Source organism: Cnephaeus nilssonii, assembly GCF_951640355.1.
Source record: "Cnephaeus nilssonii genome assembly, chromosome: 7".
NCBI classification, from domain to species: domain Eukaryota; kingdom Metazoa; phylum Chordata; class Mammalia; order Chiroptera; family Vespertilionidae; genus Cnephaeus; species Cnephaeus nilssonii.
In genome coordinates, this window is record NC_137078.1 from 80,277,764 (window position 1) to 80,293,457 (window position 15,694).

General features: G+C 58.8%; 1 protein-coding gene across 1 annotated transcript in view; it reads left to right on the forward strand.

The window, feature by feature from the left end:
- Nucleotides 1–14,749, forward strand: part of STK40 (serine/threonine kinase 40) — a 39,435-nt gene extending 24,686 nt beyond the window's left edge. Inside the window, exons 5-11 of the mRNA XM_079776881.1 lie at nt 227–454; nt 1,296–1,348; nt 5,068–5,183; nt 8,929–9,073; nt 9,220–9,339; nt 9,769–9,853; nt 11,411–14,749. Of these exons, the coding sequence (XP_079633007.1) occupies nt 227–454; nt 1,296–1,348; nt 5,068–5,183; nt 8,929–9,073; nt 9,220–9,339; nt 9,769–9,853; nt 11,411–11,629 (966 nt within the window). The 3' untranslated portion in view covers nt 11,630–14,749. The remainder of the gene's footprint in view (nt 1–226; nt 455–1,295; nt 1,349–5,067; nt 5,184–8,928; nt 9,074–9,219; nt 9,340–9,768; nt 9,854–11,410) is intronic.
- The last annotated feature ends 945 nt before the right edge of the window (nt 14,750–15,694 follow it).

Sequence of the window (15,694 nt, forward strand, 5' to 3'; positions counted from 1 at the left end):
CACAAAGCTTGTACCTGAGCTACTGTAACCCCATCCCCTGCTCGGCCTGGCACTGGTACATGGGAAGCCAGGCATTGCCCCATGGTCCATGCTGCCCAGGCCTCAGGCCTTCATCGCCTGCACACATGCAGGCTTCTCCCAGGCTCCCTCATTGCTTTATGTGTTTGGCTCCAGAGGAGAGTCCCAAAGCCCTGGCCCCAGCTCCATCAGCCCCCTTGCCTCCCAGGACCGTACCTGTGAAATCGTTGAGGACCCAGAATCCAGCCGAATGGTTAAGAAGACGAAGAAGCGCATCTGCCTCGTTCTGGACTGCCTCTGTGCGCACGACTTCAGCGACAAGACCGCCGACCTGATCAACCTGCAGCACTACGTCATCAAGGAGAAGAGGCTCAGCGAGCGGGAGACCGTGGTCATCTTCTACGACGTGGTGCGTGTGGTGGAAGCCCTGCACCAGGTGAGGCTGCGCCCCTCTGCAACCTCTCCTCTGGCCCGAGAGCATCCTGGGCCCACAAGCCACAGAAAGCCACCCTTCCTGCTGCTGGTGAGGGAAGCAGCTCTGTCCCGCCCTCACCCAGGTGTGCTTTGCAGCTGGAACAGCTGGAAGTGTGCGGAAGGAAAGTGGCCAGATGGCATGTATGCCTGGGAGGCACGGTGCTGCAGGCCTCAGCCCACCATCCGGGGGTTTGGGGGGCAGGGTGCTGCAATGAGCACGGAGCAGAACTCAGAACAGGGATCCCTCTCGGGCGAGGAACTAAACATGAGCCTCCCATCTTTGGTGATGACTGTGAGATATCCACTGGGGCCACAGCTTACCTCTGAGCTTTTCCTAGGATTGGGGGTGTCAGGTACCCCAATGCCCAGGTTAGGAGAGCCTCTTGCAGGCTCACAGCTTCTGTGGGCCAAGCCTGCAGACTTGGTCTCCAGAGTCAGGAGAGTTCATCTCTGACTCCGGCTCCAGGCAGATGCTTAGTTTTTTGTTGTTGCTTTTCAATAACATGTTTGATGGAGGTGGAGAGAGGACTGGGTTTTCCCACTGGCTGCTGCCCTGAGGGGAGAAAGCTGGGAACCCGCCCTGGGTGGGGCAGTGATTGCCTGGGCTTACCTATTACCCTATCCATACACAAGGCTGATGAGGTCTTAGAATGGTCCTGGTCTGCCTGTGGCTTACAAATCAAGGCAGAGCCTTAAAAGGCATGTCACAGAGTTTTATCCTACCTTCCCAAACACCTTGCAGGCTGGGCCCGCCCCCAGCCCTCACTCACCTTCATGGTGCAAACCATTTTGTCGTCTTCCAGAAAAACATTGTGCACAGAGACCTGAAGCTCGGGAACATGGTGCTCAATAAAAGGTGAGACCTGCTTTTCTTCCTTCAGGGGGTAACCGAGGGGTTGGAGCAGGCTACATGCTGCAGCTACCAGCTGTCCCATGCCCTCAGGATTCCCGTGGGGATTCTGGCTTAAAACAGCCCACTTCTCCCAGGAATCCCAGTGGTGGGGGTGGGATGCCTGCTTCTATTTCCTTGCTGCATAGAATATGAGGAAGGAGTCTTCAAGGCCACAGACAGAGCTCTGGGAAGGAGTGCAGAGATCCTCCCTGGTCCATTCATTGGCCATGCCTGGTGGGTGCTCAGTAAGTGACTGTAAAAAAGGACAAATGGGTGAAGGAATGACAGATGAGCAAAATAGGTCAAGGTCCCAGGAAGCAGACTAGGATGTGTGTGCAGTTTTACTGGGGAGAGCTCTCAGGGAGGAGGGGGCGGGATCGGGCAGAGGAGATGCTGAACTCTGGTGCAGTCCTGACATGGTCTCAGCCTGGAAAGCTTGAGAGCCAGGTGGCCCTTCAGATGTCCCAGATCAAGGCAAGGGGGCACAGGGCCCTGCACCCCTACTGGGGCAGCCACTGAATGTGGCCCATGCCCGGGGTGGGCGTAAGCTTAGGCAGTCTCCTTTGGTAAGGGCACTTCCCAGAGAAGGACACAGCTACGAGTAGTCAGAAACCAGCACTCCCAGCAGCCGGAGAGAGTGCCTTGATTTTGGAAGGGATCTGGCTCACCCCGAGGGTGGCAGCAACGCACAGTCAGGGCTCCTGCACTGTGACCACCCCGGCGCCTCAAGCCTCTTAGTCTCCGCGATGGATTTGCTTCCGCCTCTCAGTTCTCTAGGCCCCTTCAGTCAGGGAAGGTAGTCCGCAGGTCACACCTCTCGTGAGTAATGCCTGTGTGTGTGTGTGTGTGTGTGTGTGTGTGTGTGTGTGTGTGTGTGTGTGTTTCCTCCGATTGCAGAGCACCAGTACCTCATTCAGACCCTTCGTCTTGGCTGCAGTCCTTTAATCTGACAATCCCTTCTGTGCTGGGCAGACAGAGGTTCTGGCCACCTCTCCCTTGACTCCCAGCTGTTCTGGAAGAGGCAGAGTGGTGTGGTGCCGAGAGACCCGCACTGAGAGTCCAGGGCCCGCCCCTCTCCTCTCCAGACGTTGCTTTCATCCTTTCAGAGTCAACCTGGAGGCGCTTCCACCCCTTCATGCCCCTCAGGCCAGGCCCTAACTCCAGCTGGAGAGGCAGGCGGACAAGCTGGAGGCCCTGCCGGTCCTCACAGCAGAGGGTGCTCCCAGGGGAGGACACGGGAGAAGTGTTTGCCTGCAGCACAGTGGCAAGTCCGCCCTGCTGTGGATGAAAGGCACGGGTTGAAATCTGAAATCCCCTTTTGGGGTTATGTGAGGTTTGCTGTGGGTTCCTCTTCCTCCTTTCTTTTTGGGTAGTCAAGTTGCACACCAAGTTCCTAGAAAAGGAGAATAACACTGTGGTAGCCCAAAGGGCCATAGCTAAAGAGTGACTCACTCAGAGCGGATCCTGCTGACACAGAGCTCCCTTCATCCCTCACTTCCCTCGCCCCTCTGCCAGGACTGACGAGCCTGGGGGGTCTGGACTCCCAGGGATCTGTGCACCACCCAGCCAACTTGGGAGGTGGTGGCCCGGCAGGGAGCGTCGCCAAGTTTCAGGAGGTCTTGGAGCTGACCATGTGGTTTCCTGTGGGAGAGGCTCCAGGGTCCTCAGCGGGCAGAGCAGTGCAAGCCAAGTGGACCCTGCTGCCCGCCCTGCAGAGTCTCTGGCGCGTTTCCTCCAGCCCTCCCACCCCGCCCACACATACTGGTAGAGGGCTGTCAGAGGCACGTGGGCTCCAGGGCCTGTGACACAAAGTGGCACCTCTCTCCTGCCCCCTCAGACACGGTGCCTTTCCCAGGGTTCTCCTTTGGCAGCTTCTGCCCACTGTCGGGGGATGAGATGCTCATCTGAGCCAGCAGTTAGTAATCAGTGACTGTTCGCCAGGCCCTGGGCCCAGTGCTTTCCCTGGGATTAAGTTCTTATCTTGTTAAACACTAACACAGTCCTGGGAGTTAGGTGCTAATATCTTCCCTGTTTCACAGATGAGGAAATTGAGGTTTAGCAAGAGACTAAATAACATGCCCAGGACCACACAACCAGGAAGTGGCAAAGCCAGGAATGGACCCAGGATCTGACTCCCAAGCCCACCAAACTGCCCGCTGCGCTGTCCTTCCCCAGTGTCCCAAGCCTCAGAGGGCGCCGCAGGAGGCGCTGCAGCTGCCGAGCCATCTCTGAGCGGAGAGGAAACCAGTGCCTCTGCTCTGGGGACCGCGCACTTGAGAGGCTGAGCAGTCCCACGTTCAGGACAGTGACAAGGCGGTTCAGAGCGGGAGCGGTCCATGGCTTGATGTGCTGTGATCCCTGCCTGGACCCTTTGCCTGCTCTCTTGGGCTCCAGCTGCCCTAGGGCCACCAGTCCGACTTCTGTGGCATTTGACGGGCGGGCCTGTGTGGAGAGGAGAGTCGACATTTCCATTCGGAATGCAGAGCACAGACTGGCCTTTGTTTTGCACCAAGCCCTGTGCCAGCAGAATTCCCCAGAGCTGAAAGGCTCGGGAGCCTTTTGGACGCAGCTTCTGGGGAATTCCGCCCTCAGCCCCACACGACCTGCACTGAGCCGACTCCCCTCCATCCTCGAGAGGCGGCCGCAGCCCCTCGTGTGCTTCCCTGCCAGCGGCTGACATCGGAGCCGGGCAGTAGCCCCTGCTCGTCTGTGGGCAGAGCAGCACCCTTCCTCACTGGCCGTCCCCGCTGGGGCAAAGAAGCCTTTCCTGGCCTCTTGGAAGGGGACTGCCCCCCGTGTGATGTGAGGTGTCCTCTCTGGGCCATTTTGCTCACACTGTGAAGCTCCTAGAAAGGATCAGAGCCCAGAGCTGCGCTCAGCCACACCTCCAATGGGGGGATCCTTGGCTTTCTAGGTCAGGGGAGAATCTGAAGGCAAGGCGGGGAGTGAGAAAGTTAGGGACTGGGGTTGTCCAGGACACAGTGGGCACCTGGGTATGTTAGTCTACAGGGCAGGCCCTAGGGTCAGACAGACCCGGGTTTGGATCCTGTTCACTGCACACTAGCTGTGTGAACCTGGACAAGTCCCTGCACTTCTCTGTGCCTTAGTTGCATTGTCTTTGAAATCCCTCCGAGGCGTGTGAGTGAAATCCCTCCTAGGGGTGTGAATGAAAACAGTAATCACCAGGCACTGAGGCCAGTGATGCGGATTGATAATGACCTGGGGGTAACCAGAGGGCTCAGCAAAAGGAGACAAAAGTGGCACCTAAGGGTGGGCTCCACAGCTCTGCTGGCTTTTCCTCACGTGGAAATGCGGGAATTGAACTATCCCTGGTCACTCTAGACGTGATGTGAGGTTGTTTGGGGACTCCCTGCAAATTGTTCCGAGCCCTAAGCTGTCTCCCGAGACTCAGCTAGGGCAGCAGGTTCAGGGGAGCCCCCCTTAAACACTCACCGGGTCAGAATGACTCAGATCCCTGCCTGGACGGCTCAGCAGGTAGCAAACAAGAGTGAATGGCCAGAGTCAGCACCACGGGCACTCTCCACACAGCCCCGGGAAGGCAGCGAGGGCCTGGGGAGCAGAGAGGATGTGGGCATGAGTCCTCTGCTCCCTGGACAGGAGGTGCGGGCAGCAGGGGTGCCATGGGAACCAAGGAGTGTTCACTCTCTGCCTCCCGCTCCCAGGACGCATCGGATAACCATCACCAACTTCTGCCTTGGGAAGCACCTCGTGAGCGAGGGGGACCTGCTGAAGGACCAGAGGGGCAGCCCCGCCTACATCAGTCCCGACGTGCTCAGCGGTAGGTGCCGTGCGCAGGCAGTGGGCCCAGGCCAGCACACAGCCAGGCGCCGCAGCAATTCGCTCCTTCCGCAAACCCTACCTGTGGGCTTCCTAATGGCTTCGGCCAGTACTGTCCTTGGGCCTCATGGAGGAGGAAGACAGCAGTGGCCACACCAGTGCACGTTTAGTTACTCTCCGAGATTAGTGCTTGGCAGGGAAGACTTCTGTGCGTGTAAATAAGGCACTTGAAGGACTTCCTCAAGGAAGTGACGTTTGAACTGAGATGGGAAGGACAAGTGGGAATCCCGGGGAGTGTGACTAGATGGAGGCAGCACAGCACGTCGGAGGAGAACCGACTGAAAGCCCCTGTGGCTGTTGCTCAGAAAGTGAGCCTGGCTCAAGGCCAAAGAGGTGGGCAGGGGCCAGACCATGAAAGGGCTGATGGAGGCCTTATTGAGAATCAAACGTCACCCTTTATTTCAAGTGCAAAAGGAAGCCACTGAACAGGTCTTCACGAGGGTGCCAGGATGAGATTTGCATTTCAGACTTCACTCCCTTGGTTCCGTCATTCACTCACTCATCCTGCTGGTATTCCTTTTTACAGATGAGAAAACCAAGGCTCAGAGAGATTCCATCTCTGTCCAAAGTCAGAGCTAATAGTAAACCCGGAGGCTGGACCCCAGGGCTGCCTCCTGCCCAAACCCAAGCTCCTGTTTCACCAGAGGTTTTCTTTCCTTTTCCCGCTCATTCTTTACCAAATTGGGTCTCTCCTCCTGATCCCGTAGGGGACCAAGGGCTTATGTCAGCGGAGTCTCTCCCATGTGAAGAAGGTCCAGGGTTGTCCCTGGGGTGTGTCACCACCAGCACACACAGGTGTACCCTCCTCACAGTCACAGAGTCGCCCTTGCCTTCCTGGGAAGCCGGCTGCTGTAATTGACCATAAGCATCTGTAGTCTCCTTGGAGGCCTCCCCAGCCCAGGCTTCTGCTGGAATGCCAGGGCTACCCATCTGTAGAGGGTAGTGGTACCACTCCCCAGACCTGGGGGGGTTTGGAATCCCTTCGGCCTCTGCTGGAGGACTCTCTGGGCAACCCCCAGTCCAGCTGGACACCCTCCATGAGAATCCCCAAAGCATCTCTGTAGGTGAAAGGAGCCAGGAGGGAGAACCAGGTCTGTGGGGTGTGCAGGCCTGAGGGTGGCAGGGCTCTCTGGTCAGGACTGTCCTTAGCAATGCCAGGCTAAGGTGGCCTCCATGTGCAGTCACTGGCTGCTGCCCATGGCTTCTCTCTCTGGTCCTTCCAGACTCATCCCCATCTTGCAGGATGAAACAGAGACCCCATTGCACCAGAAAGAGACCCAGGCTGGGAGACCAGGGCCCAGGCTCTGACACTGGCATTGCCAATTAACCAGCTGTGTGATTGGCCTTCACCCCCTCTCTGAGCCTCAGTCTCCTCACGGAAATGGTCCTGCCTCCCACATTGTTCAGAGGATGAAATGTGATGCTTAAGTACAAGCCTGCATGTGGGTTCTGGTCTCAGGTCTGCTGCTCCATTTACACTGAGTGGCCAGATTATTATGATCTCTGAACGCATAATAATCTGGCCACTCCGTGTATATCCTATATAATAAAAGGCTATTATGCAAATTGTCCCCTCGACCAGGAGTTCGACCAGCAGGCAGGCCAGCCAACCACCCATGTCCCCTCCCACTGGCCAGGCTGGCCGGACCCCACCCATGCACGAATTCATGCACTGGGCCTCTAGTGTGTGTGTGTGTGTACACACACACACACACACACACACACACACACACACACAGAGTGGCCAGATTATTACGCGTTCAGAGATCATAATAATCTGGCCACTCAGTGTATTCTGTGTGCCAAGCACAGCCTGGGCCTTGGGTGTGGAGCTGAGTGAAGGCAGTCATGGCCTTGCCCTCGTAGAGTTTATGGTCTGGTTAATAATTGGGACCTTGGGAGAGTTACTGATCTCTCTGGACCTCAACTTTCTCATCTGTAAAGTCGGGAAGCTAATAACACCTACTTCATTGGGTCCCTGTGGGATTAGATGAGGCCTTAACCTCGTGTCTGGCTCAGTAAACATTAGCTGGCATCATCGTTACTAAAGGAAAGCTTGAAGGTTAGTGTTTCCCCAGAAGCCAAAGCGCAGGAAAAGGTCGCCGGATGGTCAGAGCTTGTCTGCTGGAGGCGGCGCCCGGCTGGCATCTCTGTCCAGGGCAGACGGAAGTTCCTGCTCTTCCTGCGGGGCAGCTCAGGCTGGCACAGTTCCCCTCCCTCCTTGGCTGAGGCTCCATCTGGGGCATCTTGGTGGGGACCACCTTCCTGCTGCTGCAGGAGAGGCAGTACCTTCTGTGGAGCCGCACAGAGCTAAGCTAGCGCAGTGGCCCACTGGACTCTGTTGGTTTCCCACGTGGTGGAGCAGGGCCTGGGAGCAAAGGTCAGCATCCAGGGTTGGAAAAGGGCGGGGCCGTGCTGCCTGGTGGGGGCGGGGGGAGAGCTGGGCAAGAGGCTCATCTCCACACAACTGCCTGCCGCGCCAGCCTCAGCGGCCTCATGGGGTCGATGTCTCTCTCCCCCACTTAGAGAAGTCACAGGCTGGGTGAAGGGGGTCCGTGGTACCTTCTGAAGCGCAGGCTGAGGTCTGACAGCGCCTCCGTGCACAGTCCCACCCCCTTAAGCTTCTTGACCTTCAGTGGGCCTGGGGGGCCCTTGGGAACCAGTGTCCTCCACCCCAAAGGCATCTCCAGCCACCCAGCAGGCTTGGGGACCCAGCGGAGGTTGTCCTGGTGCCCAGCAGTGGCTCCTCCACACGGGAGGGCTGAGTTGTGTCCAGGGAACCTGGTGCCGCGGAGCCTGCTGGTGTCCCAGGCGCTGGCAGCAAGGGCTTCCCGAGGCTGGCGTTGTTCCCACATCCTAGGTGAGGAGGTCAGGCAGCGGCTGCGCGTGGGAGGAGCTCTGCTGTTGAGGGTGGATGGACAGACTGCCCTGGCAATGGGAGAAGCAGGGCTTTTCCATCAGCCATGTGACCCTGGACAGATCACATCCCTGGGCCTCGTTTTACTCTGTGGACAAACAGACAATATCTAACTCACAGAGCTGTGGTAGAGGTGTAATGAGATGGAAGTGTTTCTTCCAGTGTTCGCACCGAGAGTTGACCCAACTGGACAGCCATTCCCTTAGCCAGTGAGAGCCCGTGCTGGGTGCAGGGTGCAGGGCTCAGCAGGGAGCGAAGCAGAGGCCCCTGCATGTGAAAACGTGCCTTCCCATGGGGAGACGGGGGAACAGACAAAGAAAGGGGTCCTTACAGTGCTCAGTGCTATGAGGGAATGGTGATGGGTGTGGCCGACTGTCCAGAGCCGCGCAGCTTTGTTCCACACGCACATGGCCTGCCTGCTCTGTGAGCCGCTCTGCTAGGAGCTGGCCGAGAGCTGGTGGCCCGGCCGGTGCTTTGAGGAAGAGGCAGGAGGCACGCCCGGGGTGGGGTATCACCCTGCCGAGCTGGGTCTCCAGAGCAAGAGCTGAATCTGCCTGAACTGAAGAGACGGGGCGGTGGGGGGGTTGGGGGGAGGTGGAGACTGCGTAAGAGCTCGCTCTGGGAGGAAGGGGGGCAGGGTGACCAGAAGTGAAGGTGGCAAGGTAGAGGGGTCCCTGGATAGATTTCAGCAGGTAGCTGGTAAGCGGTGGGAGGTCCAGGGCTCTCTTTCTGGGGTTTGTGCTAAGTGGGTGCATCTGTGTGCCCATAGGCCGGCCGTACCGGGGCAAGCCGAGTGACATGTGGGCGCTGGGCGTGGTGCTGTTCACCATGCTCTACGGCCAGTTCCCCTTCTACGACAGCATCCCCCAGGAGCTCTTCCGTAAGATCAAGGCCGCCGAGTACACCATCCCTGAGTGAGTCCTGGTCCCTGGGGAGGGGAGGGAGGCTCTGCTGCTGAGGCTCATGGGGCAGAGACAACACAATGAGGCTTGGAGTCCTGGGTCCGAGACCCAGCCCAGCTCACCCACCTGAGCCTCCCCCTCTTCCCCTCCTGCATCAGGGACGGGCGGGTTTCTGAGAGCACCGTGTGTCTCATCCGGAAACTGCTGGTCCTCGACCCCCAGCAGCGCCTGGCTGCCGCCGACGTCTTGGAAGCCCTCAGTGCCATCATCGCTTCGTGGTGAGTGGGCTGGTGCAGGGCTGGGTCCTGCCCATCCTGCCAGTAAAGAATCCTGAGGTTGGGCCTGTTTCTCTGCCAGGCAGAGTCCAGTTTCCAGATTTTCCCCGGGGGCAAGATTGGGAGGGTCCTGGCAGCGCTTGGCTCTAGCACCTCCTGTCCGCCATCGATGCCAGGGATGGAGGGCGTTATCTCACTGAGTTCTAACCACACACAGCCTGTGACGCAGAAATTGTCCCCCATTATTGGATGAGAAAACTGAGGCTTGGAGCAGCAGAGTTGATCACATCAGGAAGGGGCTGAGTTGGGACCCAACCCAGGTCTTTTGACTCCAACCAAGTTTTAGAGCAGTGAGGACCGGGGAGCAGGGGCTGGGGGCTGCTTGGAGCCGAGCTGACGAGCTGACGTGTGACGTGACTGTCTCCCCTGCAGGCAGTCCCTGTCGTCCCTGAGCGGGCCTCTGCAGGTGGTCCCTGACATCGACGACCAAATGAGCAATGCGGACAGCTCCCAGGAGGTGAGTTGGGAAGGGCAGACAGGCTGTTACCCAAGTCCTGGGGGACCAGCCTGCAAGGAAGGCAGGCCAGGCAGGGACAGAGGTGGCAGCTCCCCGCAGGCTACAGGGCCTTCTCAGCTTTGTCCCCAGCTCTTAGAGTGGGGAAGGGAGACCTCAATCCTCGCCCTGTGCTGCCCGGGGCCTGCCTCGTGTCCAGCTCAGTTGGTGGTTCTGTGGCCTGAGAAAGGGCAGCTGAGGTGGAGGCCCCACAGCGGCCCAGCCTGGCCCTCCCTCAGCTTCCTCTTCCTGCCACGGGCTGGCCCTTTAAACAGTCACATTTCTCTGCCCCTCTGACTCACATGGTTCTCTCTCAGCCTTCCTGCTTTTCATTTTCCAAATGATTCATTTTCTCCCCATTTTCTCTCTTCCTCTGTTCCCCACACTGGAGAAAGTGCTGGGCCCAGAGTGAGGGCAGAGACCTGGGCACAAGGCAGCAGCGACTGGGTGATCTTAGGGTGCCCCCTGGAGGACAGAGCTTGGCCAGGCCCTTGGGAGGGACGCACTGGGCAGGGAGCACCAGGAGGCACCAGCCTGGGGCCACACCAGAGCCTCCTGGCCCTGGGAAGAGAGCCCCAGGCTACCCCCCAGCTCCCACCGGCCCCAGGATGTTCAGCAGCTGAGAGTGATCACCAGTGGCACATGAGGAATGCCCACACGGCGCGTCTCCTTCCGTCCTGTGTGGCCACGTTCTTATCCGAGTTTCACAAGTGGGAACTGAGGTTCAGAGAGGTAAACAGGTTTTCCAAAGTCACACAGCTTGGAAGTAGTGGAGCTGAGCCTTGAACCCAAGTTGATTCCATAGCCCTGCTTTCCCCCTCAGCTGATTAACACCAGAACCTTCCACTTCAGTCGGTCCCCGTCTGCCTGGGCCACTCCGGGGGCTCGGTGTGGGGCAGGATAAAGAAGCACAGCTGCCCCAGGCCTCTTCTTTGTTAATCCTCATTGAGGGTATTTTTTAGAGAGAGTGGAAGGGAGAAGGCGGGGGGCGGGGGGGAAACATTGATATGAGAGACACACAGATTGGTTGCCTCCTGCACATGGCTGGACCAGGGCTGGGGATCAAACCTACAACCCAGATATGTGCCCTTGACCGGAAATCGGACCCACAACCCTACAGTGCACAGGCTGATGCTCCAGCCACTGAGCCACACCGGCCAGCCCCAGGCCCCTTTTTTAACACTCGCCCTGCACCGGCCCCTCCCAGGCTCTTGACAACCTCTCTGAGGGGAGATTATTGTCCACTTCACAGGCGAGGAAGCCAAAGTTTTGGAGTCAGTGAGGGGGATCTGGCTCAGATGCCAGGTCTGCTTCAGTTGGAGTGACACCCAGGGTGGCCAGCAAGGCGAGGTCCAGGTCGGCTGGGGGCCGTCAGGGGCCCACACGCTCTGCCTTGGCTGGATGGGGTCCAAGCGTGTGGGGCCTGGGACGGACCTCTGGAGCCAGGCGATCTAACACTGACTCCCTGCTCTTCTCTGTCCATCGCCCCACTCCTCTCTCTCCTGTCTCTGTGCCTCGCAGGCGAAGGTGACAGAGGAGTGCTCCCAGTACGAGTTTGAGAACTACATGCGGCAGCAGCTGCTGCTGGCCGAGGAGAAGAGCTCCACCCACGAGGCCCGGAGCTGGGTGCCCAAGCGGCAGTTCGGCAGCGCCCCGCTGGTGCGCCGGCTGGGCCACGACGCGCAGCCCGTGAGCCCCTTGGACGCGGCCATCCTGGCACAGCGCTGCCTGCGGAAATAGCAGCCTCAGGCTGGGGCGCCGGCACCACCCACACCTCCTCCCGGCCCCAGCCCAGCCAGGCCCTGCTTCGGGGCGGGGCCCGGAGTGCTGAACTCTCTCGGGCTGGCTCAGGGCCGCCAGGGACAGCCCAGGTCACACATGGGGTCAGCAGAGGTACCACGAAGCTACCTTTTGGAATGATTGCTTGATTGTTTGGTTTTTTAATCAGAGAAGCCTAGATAACTAATCTGCTTTTAATCATGACGTTTTAATCTACCTCTGTCTCTCCAACCATGCTGTCTCTGGACTGAGTGAGAGGGAGGAGGAGGGAGCCCACCAGCCGCCGCCCCGGCCGCTGCTCCCCACAGTCCAATAAGCTGGAAGTGCAGCTCGCTGCTGGCTCTCCAAAAGAATGCCCACTCCCCACCGCTCTCCCCGGCCCCTCCCACGGTCACTTCTCCTCCCTCCCCTCTGACCCCCGGCCCCTCAGTCCAAGCTTGGAAAACCTTCACCTCATCTTAAGTGGAATTCAAATATATTTATTTTTATACTGAAACCAACTTCTCTCCCATCGTCAGGTGGCTCGGACCATGGTTACTCCCTGCCCCAGCCTGGCTAACAGCAGGGCGTCCACAGCTCGCAGATGGGCCCTCCTCACCCCTAGGCTCAGAAGCCCCTTCTTGCCGGCCCCGCTCCACCTCCAGCCCACCAGTCCCTCCTCGCTTCTGGTGATGGGGAGGCCTTTCTCCACTTGGCTCTCTTTCTCCCATCTCAGTAGCTTCTCTGAGGTGCTGCACACTCGCATTAACCCTGGTTTCCTTCTCCACCCTCAGCGCGGTACCGAGGTAATGCCAACATAGATGTGAACGAGGTGCCGGGCGCGGGCTGGGGAGGGTGCGCAGGGCTGTCCATGGACGGGTGCCACTGGCACGCCCTCTCGCTCCCCACACCCCACTCTGTTCAGAGAATGGTGGGGACATCGCCCCTCCTGCCCTTGCCTCGTAACGGATGTGGTGTCGCCCAGCAGACTCCGGCCAGGGTCCTCCACGGGGCTGCAGGCCTCTTGGGGAGAACTGTGGGAACTGGGGGCCCTGTCTGGCTTGAGAACAGCCCTGCTGCCCTTGTTGAGCCGACATTTTGAAGTGGATGCCTGTCTTGCCAGAAATGCTGTTCTCACCAGAATGCCCCGTCCCATGCTCCCTCACTGGACTTGGCCCTGCCCAGTGCCAAGCGAAGACCTTCCCCGGCCTCCCCACCACCCCCCTTGGAAAGGCCAAGTGTTCCCCTCCGGGCAGCCCTGGCCCTTGGGCCCTTCCTGCCTGTCCTTGCTCCCCAATGGGAAGTGCAGGGTCTGTGTGACCTTGTTTCCCAGTGTGAGCTGCCCTCTCCCAAAAGCTGACTCACTGTGAGTGACTTGGGCAAGTTCCCAAACCTCCTCGTGCCTCAGTTTCCCCATCTGGAAAAAATGGGGCCACCTCTTGCCAGCAGTAGCAGGGCCACCCATGCCCCTTCCTCCCCATACCCCTCTCCCAGCACTTGGGCGTCTCGTGCCTCTGCCTCAGTGGGTCTGCGGGAGCCCGCCTGAGCCCAGCACTTACTCCCCGTGGGCACCAAGCTCTGCTCTCTCAGCCGTCGCTGCTGAGAGCCAGGGTGTCCTGCTGTGGGATCGGGATGCCCTCTTTCTATATTTATTTCACAAAGAAGTCTCCTAAGGGAGTAGAAATGCAGTCCAGCCCAGGGCTCCTGCCCCTGTGACTCCCTCCTGTGAGGGCTCAGCTGTGCCCTTGCCCGGCAGCCGGCCAGACCCTCTGGGCTGCTGGCCACGTGTGGTCTTTCTCCTCCTCTTCAAAGCAATATCCTCCAGGTCTACGAAGCCCTATCAGACAGAGTTCAGCCACGTGGCTGATTACATTGCTAGCGAAGCAGACAAGAGGAGGTTGGGTCTGCCCTCACTGACTGTCACACGCTGAGAGAAGTCCAATTGTAAAGAAACAAAACAGAAAAAGTCACAAAAAAATTTGTATAAAGACATATTTTTGTACTACATGGGGACTCTTCCTGCATGTCAGCAATAAAACTTCCTGATCTGGAGCCACCGTGGCTGTACCGTCTGCTGTTCTTGCCCTCCTCACCTGCGTCTGTCTCCCGCCAGCCGTTCTCCCTCCATCCCAGCAGGTGGGGCAGGATTCCTGCAGCTCTTGGCTCTGCCACCAGGGACACTGGATAGGCCCCCCCCTAACCCCCCACCACCACGACAGCCACCTGGCCACAGGCCATCACTGGCTTGAATGGGGGAAGGGCCAGAACTGCCCAGCATTCTCCCGACAGGCTGGTCCAGCCTCCCGCAAAGTGCCCAAGGGGAAGCTCCCTGCTTGGCCTGGCTCAGCCGGGACCCGTGCAGGAAGGAGGTGTGGCTGCTGCTTGCAGAGTATTGATCCTCTCTCCCTGCCAAACCCCCATCTGGGATGGAGAGGACATAGCCAGACAGACCACCCATGTGCCCACATGCCCATCGAGGGCAGCTGGGGTAATAAGGGCCAGGCCAGGCCCTTTCCTGAACCACCCGCTCCTTCCCCCTCCCTCGGGAGCCAAGGGGCTTCCTTCCTCTCTTCTTTCCTTCCTTCCTTTGCTTAAATTTAGACTTTGCAGATGGAGCATTGGCACAGTGAAGCCAGAGGTAGTCTGGCCCCTCCCCAGGCCACCACTGGCCCAGGCAGACTTACCTTTGTGTCCAGGATCCACACAGGCTCAGGCTCAGGCACAGGCACAGGTCACAGCAGGAGCAGGGGTCCTTGCAGAAGCCCCTTCCCAGTCGATGTCCACACAGCCAGAGGGGGGCACATCTCCAAGATGTGAGAAGGCCCTGCAAATGCTTCAGAGCAGACCCCCAGGCCTCATCCATGCCTTCACCCACAGCCCCACACCCACCCCAGCATCCACGTGGCTCCCCATCTTCCTGTCCCCTCCCGCATGGATGGGAACTTGGCCCACATCTACCTGCCGAGCTGCCCTGGCCGCACCTCCCTCCCAGCCCAGCACTGCCAGCGGCCACCCTGGCCTTGGCTCCATTTCAGCCTCCATCCCGTCCACACCTGATCAGCCTCCGTTCTGTACCTGGTATTTCCTAAGCTCCTCCACGCCTCAGGCTTACCTTCAGCAATACCCAGACGGCAGGCTGCATGAGGGCAGGGACTGTCTTTATATGTATATTTCTTTATTGATTTCAGAGAAGAAGGGAGAGGGAGAGAGAGATAGAAACATCAATGATGAGGGAGTCATTGATCGGCTGCCTCCTGCATACCCCCTACTGGGGATGGAGCCCACAACCCGGGCATGTGCTCTTGGCCAGAATCGAACCTGGGACCCTTCAGTCTGCAGGCCGACGCTCTACCCACTGAGCCAAACCCGCTAGGGCGGGCAGGCACTGTCTTGCTCACTCTTGTATCCCAGCACCTAGAAGGGCACGCAGCTCGCACGCCAGAACCGTGTGGTCAGCAGCCTCGCATGCTCCTGAGAAGTCAAACAAAAGGAGAAGCTTCCGCCAGTTGAAGCCACTGCCTGGTCTCCTGCCCTCAGGGGAAGCAGTTTCAGAGAGAAGCCAGCCGGCTGCCCTGGGAAAGGAAGTCAGGAGATGGCGTCTCTCTCCACAGCTGAGTTGTTCAGGCTTCCGAGCCAAGTCAGCTGTGATCTCTGGTCTCTCTCTCTCCCACACCCCCTGGCCTCCCTGCGACCACCCATCTGAGGTCTGAGCCCCTTCTCTCACTTCCTGTCCTCCCTGTTCCCTGTGGCAGCCCAGCCACCCAGCAGTCAGAGTGTAAACGGATTATTTCCCTCTCCTCTACTCACACCCCTGATGGCCTCTGCCCCGTGCCACCCAGAGGCCTGTCTGAGGCTTAGAAAGCTCTGCACCACCAGGCTCTAACCTGGCCTCCTCCCTCTCTTCTCAGCCCCTCACGCCTCACCCGCGACCCAGCCACGTGGGCCTCCTTGCTGATTCTGACCAAGCCAAGCACAGCTTCCACCACAAGGCCTTTCACTGGCTCTTCTCTCTGGAAGGCTCTTCCCCGAGATTTGCATGGCTCCCTC